Source organism: Trachypithecus francoisi, unplaced genomic scaffold (assembly GCF_009764315.1).
Source record: "Trachypithecus francoisi isolate TF-2019V2 unplaced genomic scaffold, Tfra_2.0 Lachesis_group20, whole genome shotgun sequence".
Taxonomy (NCBI): domain Eukaryota; kingdom Metazoa; phylum Chordata; class Mammalia; order Primates; family Cercopithecidae; genus Trachypithecus; species Trachypithecus francoisi.
Genome location: NW_022681466.1, coordinates 44,349,922 through 44,365,324, shown reverse-complemented (window position 1 = coordinate 44,365,324; position 15,403 = coordinate 44,349,922). Strand labels below are relative to the sequence as shown.

At 39.3% G+C, this 15,403-nt stretch overlaps 1 protein-coding gene across 12 annotated transcripts in view; it reads left to right on the top strand.

Annotated features, from left to right (window-relative positions):
- The window catches only part of TLK2 (tousled like kinase 2), a 147,570-nt gene that overhangs the window by 94,277 nt on the left and 37,890 nt on the right, over positions 1–15,403 (top strand). For all 12 annotated transcript variants that reach the window (XM_033184082.1, XM_033184087.1, XM_033184084.1 and 9 more), the window contains 4 exons: positions 6,022–6,174; positions 9,776–9,842; positions 11,534–11,631; positions 13,179–13,260. In XM_033184082.1, coding sequence (XP_033039973.1) covers positions 6,022–6,174; positions 9,776–9,842; positions 11,534–11,631; positions 13,179–13,260 — 400 coding nt within the window. The remainder of the gene's footprint in view (positions 1–6,021; positions 6,175–9,775; positions 9,843–11,533; positions 11,632–13,178; positions 13,261–15,403) is intronic.

Below are 15,403 nucleotides of genomic sequence, written 5' to 3'. Positions count from 1 at the left end.
AGCTGTTTCTAACTGATGTCTATTAATTACAGGTATTTTAGTTCCTGAAATTTTGCTTTAATAAATTAATTTCCTTCAGTATAGAAATTGAAATTCTCCAGTTGTAAAAGGCTATATCTAATCATCTCAGAGGTGACAGTTCTGCACATGAGAAACTCCAAGACATGTGAAGTAATTTGGTGGGTGAAGTAGCTGAACTTTACTAACAGCAATACTAGGTTTTATGGGAAGAGACAAACCTAAAGGCATTTAAAAAATGAATCAGATAATGACATATAATCTCAATAGGACCCTTAACACCGTTTTGTTGTTGTTGTTCTTTTTATTCCCTGGTTCTTTTTTTGAGTGATCTTTAATTTCCTAAAACAGAAGATTCATTGTCTAATAGGAAATTTATATCAGATTTGTAGTATTTTTTGGCCAGTTTAGTAATTTTTGCTTTCCACATTATGTTTGTTGAAAAAGTAACTTATTTTATAGTTCTGAGAAAGTAATGTTAAATACTAAATGTTAATGTTATTCAGTGTACCACTTTTTGTTTAAAGAAATCTCAAACAGTCCATGGCAAGACAATAAAAATTATTTACTAAGACTTTGTTTATGTTGAAATAAACAAAATTGAAGCAATGGGATTTGGCTAGACGTGGTGGCTCACACCTGTAATCCCAGCACTTTGGGAGACTGAGATGGGTGGATCATTTGAGGCCAGGAGTTTGAGACCAGCCTGGCCAACATGATGAAACCTTGTCTCTACTAAAAATACAAAAATTAGCTGGGCATGGTGACACACGCCTGTAATCCCAGCTACTTGGGAGGCTGAGGCAGGAGAATTGCTTGAACATGGGAGACAGAGGTTGCAGTGAGGCCAAGATTGTGCCACTGCACTCCAGGCTGGGTGACAGAGCGAGACCCTGTCTCAAAAAAAAAGGAGGTGGGGAGGAATTTGACTTGTGTACAAAATTGTGATCATTTAAGATGCATGTAATTAGAGGAAGAAATTAAAGCTTACATCATTGTAATGCTAGTTCAGGTATTTCTGAAGTGTGACAAGTTCCGGTATCCATTTTATTTAATTTTGAGACAGAGCCTCACTCTGTTACCCAGGCTGCAGTGCAATAGCATGATCTCGGCTCACTACAACCTCTGCCTCCTTAGTTCAAGTGATTCTTCTGCCTCAGCCTCCTCAGTAGTTGGGATTACAGGTGCCCACCACTATGCCCAGTGAATTTTTGTATTTTTAGTGGAGACGGGGTTTTGCCATGTTGGCCAGGCTGGTCTTGAACTCCTGACCTCAAGTGATCCACCCACCTTGTCCACCCAACCAGTATCCATTTTAAAGCAATTTATGTCAAACCATCTGATTCTCAGTCGTATGATCCATAACAAAGTCATTCATTTTGTTATAAACATTAGATCTTTAGATATTGTATACCATTTCACAGCTCCCACTTTATACAGAATATATGAAATGCTGGGAATCTTTAAAAATCTCATCTGGCTGGTCATGGTGGCTCATGCCTGTAATACCAGCAGTGTGGGAGGCCGAGGTGGGTGGATATCCCGAGGTCAGCAGTTCGAGACCAGCCTGGCCAACATGGGGAAAACCCGTCTCTACTAAAAATACAAAAATTAGCTGGGCATGGTGGCATGCGCTTGTAGTCCCAGCTACCCGGGAGGCTGAGACAGGAGAACTGCTTGAACCTGGCAGGTGAAAGTTGCAGTGAGCTGAGATCACGCCACTGTACTCCAGCCTGGGTGACAGAGCGAGACTTCGTCTCCAAAAAAAAAAAAAAAACAAAGCCGTCTGGAGTATTGACATGTTGTTTGAAGTTTTGAGGTTTCAGACCTCTCAGAGATAAAATAGATAACAGATTACTTTAAATAATTGTGTTAAAATAATCACTGGATTGGCCAGGCGCGGTGGCTCAAGCCTGTAATCCCAGCACTTTGGGAGGCCGAGACGGGTGGATCACGAGGTCAGGAGATCGAGACCATCCTGGTCTACACAGTGAAACCCCGTCTCTACTAAAAAATACAAAAAACTAGCCGGGCGAGATGTCGGGCGCCTGTAGTCCCAGCTACTTGGGAGGCTGAGGCAGGAGAATGGCGTAAACCCGGGAGGCGGAGCTTGCAGTGAGCCGAGATCGCGCCACTGCACTCCAGCCTGGGCGACAGAGCGAGACTCCGTCTCAAAAAAAATAAATAAATAAAAATAAAAAAATAAAATAAAATAATCACTGGAAATACGTGCTTTTTTTTTTTTTTTGAGATGGAGTCTCGCTCTGTTGCCCAGGCTGGAGTGCAGTGGCGCAATCTTGGCTCACTGCAACCTCTGCCTCCCGGGTTCGAGCAATTCTCCTGCCTCAACCTCCCGAGTAGCTGGGAATACAGGCGCACGCCACCACTCCTGGCTAATTTTTGTATTTTTAGTAGAGACGAGGTTTTGCCATATTGGCCAGGCTGGTCTCAAACTCCTGACTTCAAGTGATCCACCCGCTTCGGCCTCCCAAAGTTCCAGGATTACAGGTGTGAGCCACCGCACCCAGCCACAGTTTTTAAAATACCTTTACTACTCATTACTTCTAGTGTAGTTGAAGTGTAGAAGGTAGTGTTGCTGCTGAAGGCACCTGCCTTCCGTTCCTGGGATGCTGTAACAAATACCATAAACTGGGTGGTTTAAAGTAACAGAAATGTATTCTCTCACACTTCAGGAGTCTAAAGATTTGAAATCAAGGTGGAGCGGGACCATACTTCCTCAAGCCTCTAGGGAACATCTTTCTTTGCCTCTTCAGCAGTGTGGCAGCCCCAGGTGTTCCTTGGCCTGCGGCGGCATAACTCCATTCTCTGCCTCCTCTTCACATGGTGCTCTCCCTGTGCGTTTCTTTGTCTCCTTTTCTCATAAGGACACCAGTCGTATTGGATTAAGGTCCTATCGTGTCCAGTATGACCTCATCTTCACTAGTAATATCTTTATTCACCCTGTTTCCAAATAAGGTCATATCCTGAGGTACTAACGACTAATATATTTTTTGGGGGACACAACCCATAATGGTGCAGAAGATTGATTATCTTGTTTTTCTTTTGCAGGCAATGGCTTTGTAAATAGAGTTATTTAGATTTGAGTGAGATGGATTTATTGGGTCCTCAGTACTTCTGTAAAATATAGAAGAAATAGCCTCTTGCTATGGGTGATGAAGGGCGAGCAATCTCTAAAATTGATGCTATACAAGAAATAAAGATCAACTCTGTGAAAGGCACTGTTATACATGCTGGGGGATATACGGATTGCTAAGACACGATTCCTGTTCTATGAGAAGTTACAGTTTGACATAATCCAGACTTTGTACTCCCAAAATAAATCCAAATGAAGTACCATTGATAGTCTTTCTTTATTCTTTTCTTCTTCGATGTAAATAGCTAAACAGTTTCAAGAACATCAAGAATTTATATGAGAATCCTTAAAATACATAACATTGATCTTTGTTGCATCAACTTTCATGTTCAAACTCTTGTTCTCAGAATGTGCAGTTTAGGATTTCCCTAAACATGTTTTGGAATCTGTGTCCCTTCTGTTATGGTTTATATATATGATGGCTGTGGGGATCCTTTCTTGGTGAATCTGAAGAGATTAAACATATGAATTGTCCTTGAAAATAATAGAAGATTGTTTTTATTTTATGTTTGATAAGGGTGATTGCTAAAATCTCAATTTTGCAAAATACTGTTAATCTTCAAAGACAAAATGTTGTGGCACTCCACTAAGCTACTGTATATTGTATGTTTATCTGTAGGGAGTTCAGAGTGCCTTACATTCATGGCCCCTGAAAAGTGTAGAAATGAGCTAAAGATGTTTGCCAGTTTTTTAATTGGGAAATTCATGCTCAGTTAAGGTAAATGTTTTCTCCAGAAGAAATACTGTGATTTTACTTAAGGATTCTGTGTCTCAACCCAGATTTCTTTCAAGCCATGAATGATATATACAGTTGTCCCTTGTGGGGAATTGGTTACAGGACCTCCCTCAGATACCGAAATCCATGGATGCTCAAGTCCCTGATATAAAATGTGTAGTATTTGCATATAACCTATGCATATCCTCCCATATACTTTAAATTACCTCTGGATTACCTATAATACCTAATAAATGTAAATGCTGTGTAAATAATTGTCATATTGTTTATGGAATAATAAGGGAAAAAGTTTGTACATATTCAGTATAGGTGCAGCCATCCTTTTTTTTTTTCCTCTGTATTTTCAATCTGCAGTTGGTTGAATCCACGGATACGGAGAGCCAACCTTATATATGTTCTGCAAGTAGAGATGAGGAGGTCTAGCTAATGATAATCAAAAAGAATTTTCAGGCAAACAGAAAACTCTTGAATTATAATTTTCATTTTGTTGTTCAATTGATGTCTGATCAGTGACCTGGCTCATCTTGAAGCCAAGGGCATAGTATTATCAAGTGACTGGTTGTTTCTTTGTAATACTCTGATTAGGTTAATCTTGCATACAGCATTGCCCTTCTAGATATGTGCAAATAAGCTGTATTGTGGGTATCTACCCTAGAGTAATCTTGGTTTTCTGCTTGTCGTTCTTCCCCGAAAGATACTGTACTAAATCTGGAAAAGATCTGACAACAGTGTTCAGGGAAGAGGGTAGAGCAACTTCCATTTGAGAGTAGGTTTTAAAAAATTAGATTCTGCCAGGGCGTGGTGGCTCACACTTGTAATCCCAGCACTTTGGGAGGCCGAGGCGGGTGGATCACTTGAAGTCAGGAGTTTGAGACCAACCTAGTCAACATGATGAAACCCCGTCTCTACTAAAACAATACAAAAATTAGCTGGGCATGGTGGTGCACACCTGTAATCCCAGCTATTAGGGAGGCTGAGGCACAAGAATCACTTGAACCTGGGAGATGGAGCTTGCAGTGAGCCAAGATTGTACCACTGCACTCCAGCCTGGGCAACAGAGTGAAACTCTGTCTCAAAAAAAAAAAAAAAAAAAAAAAAGTTTATTATTCCACAAAAATGAAGGTTGGTTCCACAAAAGAGAATGAGAGGAAAAGCACAGTAGAGGGAGAAGGAGAAGGGAGCTATCATTTGACTGTCAATTATGATGGGTGACTTAAAGACTAGCCTGTTAAATGGTTAATCTCCAATTTTGTTTATTTTTATATACCAAGTCTGTAAACCTTAATATCTGTTAGGTGGTAGGATACATGAGAGAAATTGTTTTTTTTTTTTAATGGAGTTTTTATTAGTCCCTAATTTGTAAACTAGTTAATCACAGAAAAATTTGACATCTTATTAGGAAATACTCTAATGGTAATGGTGTTAGATTAACTGCAGTTGTAAAATATGTTTTATGCTAATTCATTTCGTTCCCTATTCCCTAAGGAGTTCTTACTAGTTGAAGACTTTATTGTGCTTTCTCTGAATGTATTTGTCTTTTAAAAACTTAATTTAGGTGTCACTGTATCAGTGGGCGGGGTTGATGTGTAGAGTAGTAATGGCTCCCTTAGACTAGAATAAAGGATAGATCTTAAAAGAAAATCTTGTTTACTTTCTTTAGCATCCTACAAACTTGGTATTTTTTTTACATAAAACTGAGAAGCTTTCATCCAAAGAAAAATAAAAAAGAACTTGGAACATTTTACAACTTTTAAAATACAATTTTTACTTTTAATGGGTTCAGATCAGAGAATTGTTTTCTTAGCTTTTAAAAAGGAATCAGAAAATTGTTCCTTTTGAGTCAGAAAATAAGGTCACAATAGAAATTTGATACGTTCCTTCCTGCCCACTCTGAAAATAGTAATAACTAGTGTCTTAAAGCACAGACTCATTCCCAGAAAACATCTATCACCAATTATTTGGCCCTTCCAATCTGAGGTTAAAATCAGATCTCTTCTTGACTTAAAGGGGCTTATTTTTTCTGAAATTGGATACACAAGTGACAAATTGTGTGTGTTCCATAGCTGTGGTAAAACTTTTGACTTTCTTTGTGCAACATCTTTTATATTTCTAGGCAACAGGAAAGGATAAATTCACAGAGGGAAGAGATAGAAAGACAACGGAAAATGTTAGCAAAGCGGAAACCTCCTGCCATGGGTCAGGCCCCTCCTGCAACCAATGAGCAGAAACAGCGGAAAAGCAAGACCAATGGAGCTGAAAATGAAACGTATGTTCTTTATTGACGTGAACGCTGAGACACCACACCATACCCCCAAATACAAATGTCCTGTTGATTGCCACCGGCAATAGTTGTAAATTCTGGAGTTCACTCAGGTTTAAACCTTCTTTTCAGTTACATTAATGGATTCGCTCAACTCATATAAATGCCATATAAAATTAGTTGATTTTCTTAAAGCTGCTCTTTATTTAGGGCATTTTGAATGAGAGGGAAAAGTAATGTCACTTGACATCATGACTTTTGGCCACTCCTGGTTAACAAATAAGACATCATTGGACTGAAATGATATTATTGCTTACATGTGGCTCCAGGTTGTGGTACACTAGTATCGTCTTATGGGAGTTACCTGGCTGCTATTTCAAACAGAAGAATGCTCTTTACTGGTCAAAAGAGCACTTCGTTAATAGTTGCAAACTTAGGATAAGCGCCCCGAAAAGCTGTTATGTTAGAAAAGGATATTGTCCCAATAAGCCACAACTTGATCTCATCAGAATTGTTTCCTGTTCTGGGAATATAAGCAAAACACCAATATCTTTTTTTTTTTTTTTGAGACGAAGTCTCACTCTGTCACCCAGGCTGGAGTGCAGTGGCCGGATCTCAGCTCACTGCAAGCTCCATCTCCTGGGTTCACGCCATTCTCCTGCCTCAGCCTCCCGAGTAGCTGGGACTACAGGCGCACGCCACCTCGCCCTGCTAGTTTTTGTATTTTTTAGTAGAGACGGGGTTTCACCGTGTTAGCCAGGATGGTCTCCATCTCCTGACCTCGTGATCCGCCCATCTCGGCCTCCCAAAGTGCTGGGATTACAGGCTTGAGCCACCGCGCCCAGCCGACACCAATATCTTAAACTGCAGTATAGTCATCTTTTTCTTTGTCACTCAACAATGTTTACATAGGTACCATGTATAGGAGGAGTAGGAAATTCTAAGCACAAATGTCTGCCTTCTCCATTCATTTCTTCCTTTCTCTTTAACTGAAAGTAAGTTTCATATCCAGAGATAGCTGGAAAGAAAATATATATCATACAACTTATCGACTAATATTGTCATTTGCTTTATGTTTTCATATTAGTTCACAAAAACAACACATAATCCACTTCAGGTATAATAATACTTGTATTACATTATTGTTAAAAGTCTGTGGCATCCTAGAAATGCATCTTCTTTCATTCTACTGAGAAACATAGCTTAACACCAATCCTCACCCCATGCCTATCTGATGTTTTGGGAAGTCTTTTCCTTGATACTCGTTTAGTAAGTCTTTGGTAAATGCTTATTTTATGCTAGGCCCTCTTCTGGGAATATAGAGCTAAAGGATACAGCCCCAGCCTTAGGAGCTCACAGTTTACTTAGGTGAGATGAACAGACGAATAAACTAATAATTACATTAAGTATAGCGATAAAAATGTGCATAATGAACTTGGAAAACATCTTCATTCGTATAACTCCAAATAGTTTTTTTTTTTTTGAGACTAATGTCGCCCAGGCCAGAGTGCAGTGGTGCTATCTCGGCTCACTGCACCCTCCGTCTTCCGGGTTCAAATGATTCTCCTGCCTCAGCCTCCTGAGTAGCTGGGACTACAGGCGTGCGTCACCACGCCCAGCTAATTTTTGTATTTTTAGTAGAGATGGAGTTTCTCCATGTTGGCCAGGCTGGTCTCGAACTCCCGACCTCAAATGATCCACCCTCCTCGGCCTCCCAAAGTGCTGGGATTACAAGCGCGAGCTACTGAACCCAGCCCAAATGTTATAAAACATTTTCCCCTTGATTTTAAAGACTAGTCAAGTGCAATAAGCAGAATGAGAAGAGGGGAAGAGTATAGAGTCTTAAATATAAAGTATTTTCCTTTCAGCAAGTCCAAGTAGGGTCTGAGATTTGAAAGATTGTCCAGGCTAATTAATCTGACCAATGTTTTCTTTCATGACTCCTGTGTTTATTTTGTGAAAGGACTTTCCCTCTAGTATTATTTGAAAATTATTTAATGCTAATGCACAAAACCATTCGCTTAGGAGTGCTAAAGAAGACATAGGTTGTTTCTTTGCCACAGAACAATAATTAGAATTCTATCTAGGCTAGTAATGTGTAAGCAGTTGCCATCTGGAGTCCTGTATAAAATCCAATCCAGAAGGCTTTCAGTCCAGTTTTTAATTAGAGTATCTGTGAATTGGCTCTTACTTTGACCAGAAGCCAGAAGTAGGCCTCTGGAGTCTTGGAGTGAGTCATATTATCCTTTTTTGGCCCTGAACCTGTTTCAGACAGAGAATTCTTAGCCATCATTTTTTATTTTATCTGTTTTTTGCTGGTGTGGAATGGAGTAATAGATACAGGTATTTCCGCATCTGTAAAGAGATAGCCCTAGTAGGTAAGTTTCTTCTTCTTTCTATTTTTTCTTGAGTTAGACCTCAAAGGCTCTATTCTGATTGATAGGATAGATATTTCCTCTTTCTTCTGCTATTTAGAATATATCTAAACAGTGGTATCTAAAAATGTTAAATATCTGTATATGCTTCTAGAATGCGAAAAAGGTAGAGATGGAAGAAAAAAGTAATTCTCATTTGTTCATCTTTTTTTATTTCCTTTCTTTCTTTTTTCTTTTTTTAAGAGACAGAGCCTTGCTCTGTTTCTTGGGGTGGAGTGCAGTGACATGATTATAGCACGCTATAGCCTCAACCTCCTGGACTCAAGCAATCCTTCCATCTCAGCCTCCTGAGTAGCTGGGACTACAGGCATGTGTCACCATGCCCAGCTTCTTTCTTCTTTTTTTCACAGAGATGGAGTGTTGCTTTGTTACCCCGGCTGGTCTCAAACTCTTGGCTCCAAATCCTTCCCCCTCAGCCTCCCAGAGTACTGGGATTACAGTGAGCCACTCAACCTGGCCACTTGTTCATTCTTGAGATATAAGGATGCTGTTGGAGTAGGTGGAACATGAAATACGTGAATACCCATCAAGTCAGCCCTTTGAGAGTTGATTTAAATAGCATTTTCAATATTCTGTATACATTGTCATGTAAGCCGCAACGCTTTCTTAGATAGGTATTATCACTTACTGTATTTCAGGAAACTGAGTTAAGAGGTTAAAGTTGCTTGCCCAAGGTCACATCGCCAGTGGCTTAGTAGTGCTTTAAACCCTAGTCCTCAGACTCCACATCCTAGACTCTAATTTGCTGCTGTATCTTTCTCTTTGTTGTTCCACTATCAAGGTTTAAGTGTTAACAAGAATAATCAAATCCATTGGCTTATTGTTTTGCCCTCTAAAAGATTTTTAGACAAGTTTTGGTTCTCTCTGAATGAATTTTCATCTGAGTAATATATGGGACAAAACTCATTTCAAAAATAATATAAAAATATGGCTCACTTAGTTTTTTTTAATGTTTTGCAAATTAGACTTTTGGCTTTGAAGCTCTTCCCTCACATCATATCTGGTAAATCACAGAAGTTTTCCCTTGTCAGAGGACCAGAAGATAACCTGTCTTTCAGTCATTTTAACTGAGACTGAAACTGAATATGTCTTATAGTATATTTGAGCATTTCTCTTTAAATAAGCAAACTATGATTTCTAGTAGTTTACTGAAACTTACCACTGTTTTTCAGGTTAACATTAGCAGAATACCATGAACAAGAAGAAATCTTCAAACTCAGATTAGGTCATCTTAAAAAGGTAAGTATAATGAGAAAATCTCCCTGGAGAAATGCGGTACCTAGTTTACATTTGGGGTTGAAGCTATCTGGTCATAGTAGCTGCACATAGCAGCAGAAAGCTTGAGTAACTGCTTTCATGTCATGTCTTGTAGCCTAATGGTAGAACTCATATTTTTCCATTTTCTTTCTTTTCTTTTTTTTTTTTTTTGCGATGGAGTCTTACTCTGTCTCCCAGGCTGGAGTGCAGTGGCACGATCTTGGCTCACTGCAACCTCCACCTCCCGGGCTCAAGTGATTCTCATGCCTCAGCCTCCCAAGTAGCTGGGATTACAGGCATGTTCCACCACACCCAGCTCATTTTTGTATTTTCAGTAGAGACGAGGTCTCACCATGTTGGCTAGGCTGGTCTCAAACTCCTGACCTCAAGTAATCTGCCTGCCTCGGCCTCCCAAAGTGCTGGGATTACAGGTTACAGGTGTAAGCCACCATGCCTGGCCTATCTTTCCATTTTCAAGTCAATTCCAGCAACCCAATAAGAGTGTTTATTTTTCCCCAGTATCTATCAGCAGATAATTCTGTACACATCATAAGGCTTCCCAAGTGGTTATCTTTGGAGTAAAATTTAAATATATAATAAGAGCAGATGGTTTTGAAATTGATGTGAAGATTTTAAATCGTATTTTATACTGTCATATTTTAAATCACATAGCAGCTCTTATTCCTTGCCTAACTAGCTCAAAAGAGAAAGTCTTACGCCAAACCTTATTCAAACACGAAGGCACATAATATAGAATTTGTTGTTGATGATGTTCACTGAGATATCTTAGATGTAGATTGCTCAGCTCTTAAAATTCAGAAGCCCATACGTTGGTCGATGCTGTTTATGGGTGATAATGGTCAGTAAGGATTTACTGAACTGCTTTTGGTATGTGTGCTTTTGTTTTTTATTTCACATATTAGTTTTCATGCTGTTTTCCCACTGGGTTCTCAGAGCTTATTAAATAAGTAGAACTTGTTGGGCATGGTGGCTCACGCTTGTAATCCCAGCACTTTGGGAGGCTGAGGTGGGTGGATCACCTGAGGTGAGGAGTTCGAGACCAGCCTGCCCAGCATAGTGAAACCCCATCTCTACTAAAAATACAAAAAATTAGCTGGGTGTGGTGGCGTGTGCCTGTACTCCCAGCTACTCGGGAGGCTGAGGCAGGAGAATCGCTTGCACCTGGGAGGCAGAGGTTGCAGTGAGCCGCGATTGCGCCACTGCACTCCAGCCTGGGCAACAACAGTGAAACTCCGTCTCAAAAAATAAAACATAAAAATAAGTAGAACTTAAGGCACCAAGTGTAATCCACACTTAAAGACGAGAACCAGATAGATAACCTGATTTTTGTAAAAAATGTTTCCATGTCTATGTATATATGCACAAAACATTCCTGGAAACTTGTGTAAGAAACGTAATAGTGGTTACATCTCAGGAGTGGGCAAGGAGAGGAGGGAGGAAGAAGGTAGAGAACTTTTACTTTTCTCACTGAACTCCTCTGTATGGTTTGAATTTTATTATTTTCTATGGGCTAATTTTTATGATTAAAATTCTTATCGCTTAAAAAGAAATCTTTCAATGCAAAGCACCTTCCTTTAGCCTTTCATAAGATAAATGTCTGCTATTGTTTTTGAAATAAGATCCCTGTGCTATTTCTTTCCTTTTCGCTTTAGGAGGAAGCAGAGATCCAGGCAGAGCTGGAGAGGCTAGAAAGGGTTAGAAATCTACATATCAGGGAACTAAAAAGGATACATAATGAAGATAATTCACAGTAAGCTACTTGGGGGTACATTGGGTTGGAGATTGCTAAGCATTTTATGGTATGAATTGAATGGTCTAGAATAATGTGTTTGCTTAATGTGAGTTACATAAATGATTCCATAGTGTATTTAGCTCTCTTGTAGCATCTAATACAATTTTGTAAACAAAATTATGATTTGCCTTGGTTTAAATATACAATTGTATTAAATTTATATATTAAGTACATATGTGTATACATAGAGCATTTTACATGAGTAGAGATTACTAAAACAATATGGCTTCGTAATTGTAAATGGTTGAGATATGTGGCATATTCAGATTTCCCTACAGAGCCTTAAGGGGAAGATGGGTCACTGTGTGGTGTTGTGCGAAGAGTATTGGGTTGAGATGACACTCAGTTTCTGAATGACCTTTAAGGACCATTCAGGTGTTGACATTTTAAGTAAGACTCTTAAGTTCAGTACATTAATTGTAGATGAATTGAAACTGGGCAAAGTAGGTTGAAAGTAGAAAGGGGCATTTATAAGTAATCTGTTTTTTCCCCAAATTTTTTTGGACCCTGAAACATTTTTTCATAAAGCCACAGCTTGTGTATTTTTGTTTGGCTTATACGAGCTTTGGACCTTTCTTTCGGTTAAAGTGGCAGACAACAGCAGGTACCACTTTCTGAGAACTCTCTGTGTATCAGGCCTGGTCCTAAGTGCCCTTAGTGCTCTCATTTAATCTGCAGGATAACCCAGTCATCTTTAATACATCAATCAGAAAACAAGCTTAGAGAAAGTAAATTAACTTGACCAGGGACTCATAAATAATGTGACCAAAGAGTTAAACTTGGATCTTTTTCATCCAAACCACCATGCAGTAATGTCTCTCCAAATAGGCATGCTACTTTCTTAGGATTAATCCATGTAAAGTAATTTCAGAATTAATAGTGAGATTGTTTAAGATCAGGAACTAGGTACAAATATTTTTAAATTTGTTTTTGCCAGAACTTGTCATTTCTTTATCATATTACTAAGAAACTACCCAAGGTAGAATCTAATATGGGGAACACAGTTATATCTGTCTTAAAGAGAGAATAATGAATGCACATAGAACATGTGACTCACTTTATAATCAAATCTGTTTTTAAGGAAATAGCAAGTGTCTTGGAATTTTACTGTATGTATTTTTGAAATGGTGAGAACGTGTGGCCCTTGAATAGTTTGGAGGAGCCAAATAGCACAATTTAAAAATCTCTGGTCTACTCTAATCTACCCCCCCTCATTGTATAGCAGGGCAGAAAAAAGCAGGAGGAGCAAGAAAGGTCTAGTGTAGCTACACTGAGACCAGCACCCAAGTCCTGTGGCTCTGTAGCTAGTGCTGTTCATTGTAATTGCACTGCCTCTTTGAACTGTGTAACTTTATACTGAGTATTTGCCATGTTGATGTTGATTGTCAAACTACCAACAGCAGCTATAATTGTATGTATAATGTGTTAGATATTCTGGGAATTTGGCAAGCGTGGAAGACTGTAGTCCATGATCTAAGGGTGTTCCATGTTCCCTGTTTCCTCAGATTTAAAGATCATCCAACGCTAAATGACAGATATTTGTTGTTACATCTTTTGGGTAGAGGAGGTTTCAGTGAAGTTTACAAGGTAAGTATAAGGAACTGGATACAAAGACTAGGGGTTAAATTATCAGCTCTTACCAACTTGGAGAACATTAAAAATACTGATAAGTATAGGTTGGTATCCATTGATTGAAATTCAAAAACTTTAAAAACCTGTATCTTTGGGAAAACAGCTTTTAAACCTAAGTGACCAAGCAGAATACAGTATTGTCATTTTCAAGTTTGAAAAATAAATAATTATAAATTTAAAAAGCAAGAAGGAAGTATACTGGGTGGTGGAATTACGATGATTTTTATTCTGGTCCTGTACTTTCTGCCTCATATTTGTTAGAAAAGAGTGTGTGCTATCTTTATTTCTTGTACGGAATAGATGTGTCAAACCTATTTCCAATAAGAATAGATTTTTTTAAATTGGAAAACTTGCTTTTTGTTGTAGAAGTGTTCTAATGTCATTTACTAGCACTGGAAGTCTGAAAGAGTGTTCTGGCTTAGAGTGCTTCAGTTGGACCAGTGAAGTACAGGCTGCTGAGCCTCCAGGTTGATTTTTACCACGTGAGGGATTCAGTATGTTTTAAATATAGCTACAGATCCATAACATGTGGATTTAATTTTTCTACATGTTTCTGGCACCTGTCTGTAAAGTATAGAATTGTTTATTAAGTAGTCTTTGTTGCACAGCTGTACCTTTCAGATGTACAGCTTTAACTGTTAGGATTTATGTTATGCCCGTATGAATTTATATATGGGAAATCTTTTTAGTAAAATAGTTTTCATTGCAAATAAAAATGGTAAAACTAGTTCTGCTGTTTTCTTTCTAATTTTTTTTAAATTGCGGTTTTATTTATTTATTTTAGAGACAGGGTCTTGCTCTGTTGCCCAGGCTGGAGTGAGGTAACACGATCATAGTTCATTGCAGCCTCAGACTGCTGGGCACAAGCAAACCTCCTGCCTCAACCTCTTAAGTAGCTGGGACTACAGGCCCAGTGCACTAATTTTTAAATTTTTTGTAGAGATAGGGTCTTGCTACATTGCCCTGGCAGGTCTCAACTTAGGGGCTTAAGCAGTCCTCCTGCCTTGGCATCCCAGGGTGCTGAGATTACAGGTGTGAGCCACTGCACCCCACTGTGATTTTATTAAGTATATGTTTCAGTGGTATTAAGTACTTTCACAATGTGTGCAACTGACATCACTACATCACTGTTCATCTCCAGAACTATATTACGATTAGTGCACTGCCGTACTGGTTTTGATATTCTAGTGCCTTTTTTTTTTTTTGGAGACATTGTCTCACTCTGACACCCAGGGTAGAGTGCAGCAGTGCAGTCTCGGCTCACTGCAGCCTCCCCCTCCAGAGCTCAAGTGTCCTCCCTGATCTGCCTGTCTCAGCCTCCCAAAGTGCTGGGGTTACAGGCATGAGCCATTGCACCTGGCTTCTAGTATCTTATTTGTATTTTTTAATCTGTGCTTATAAGTATGATTGGCCCATAGTCACCTTTTGTATGCAAGCAGCTTTGTTAAAATTTGATGTCATAATTATCCTAGCTCGTTAGATAGAGTTGTGAAGTCTCTTTTTTCCATGCTCTGGAACCCTTTTCATCACTTGGGAATTGTTGGCTCATTGAAAGTTTGTTAGAGTTGACTCAAAAACTTCTCGGGCAGGCCAGACTCTGCAGCTCATGTCTATAATCCCAGCACTCCGGGAGCCGAGGCGGAAGGATCACTTGAGCCCAGGAGTTTGAAACCAGCCTGGGCAGCATAGACCATGCCTCTACAAAGAAAGAAAAGAAAAATCACCTGGGAGATGTTGAGTTAGTGGAAAACATTTGGCTGTCTTTTCAGTTTCTTCTACAACTATTGATATATTCAGATTTTCTCTCTCTTAAGTCAGTTTTGGTAATTTAATTTTTCTAGGAAGTCTATTTTGTTTATATATTTTTTCTTTTTTAATAGAGACAGGGTTTCACTGTGCTGTCTAAGCTGGTCTCAAACTCCTAGACTGAAGTGATCGTCACCCCTCAGTCTTCCAAAGTGCTGGGATTACTGCCGCCATGCTTGGCCTAGTGTTTTAAAAAATATTTTCCAGGCCGGGCGCGGTGGCTCAAGCCTGTAATCCCAGCACTTTGGGAGGCCGAGACGGGTGGATCACGAGGTCAGGAGATCGAGACCAT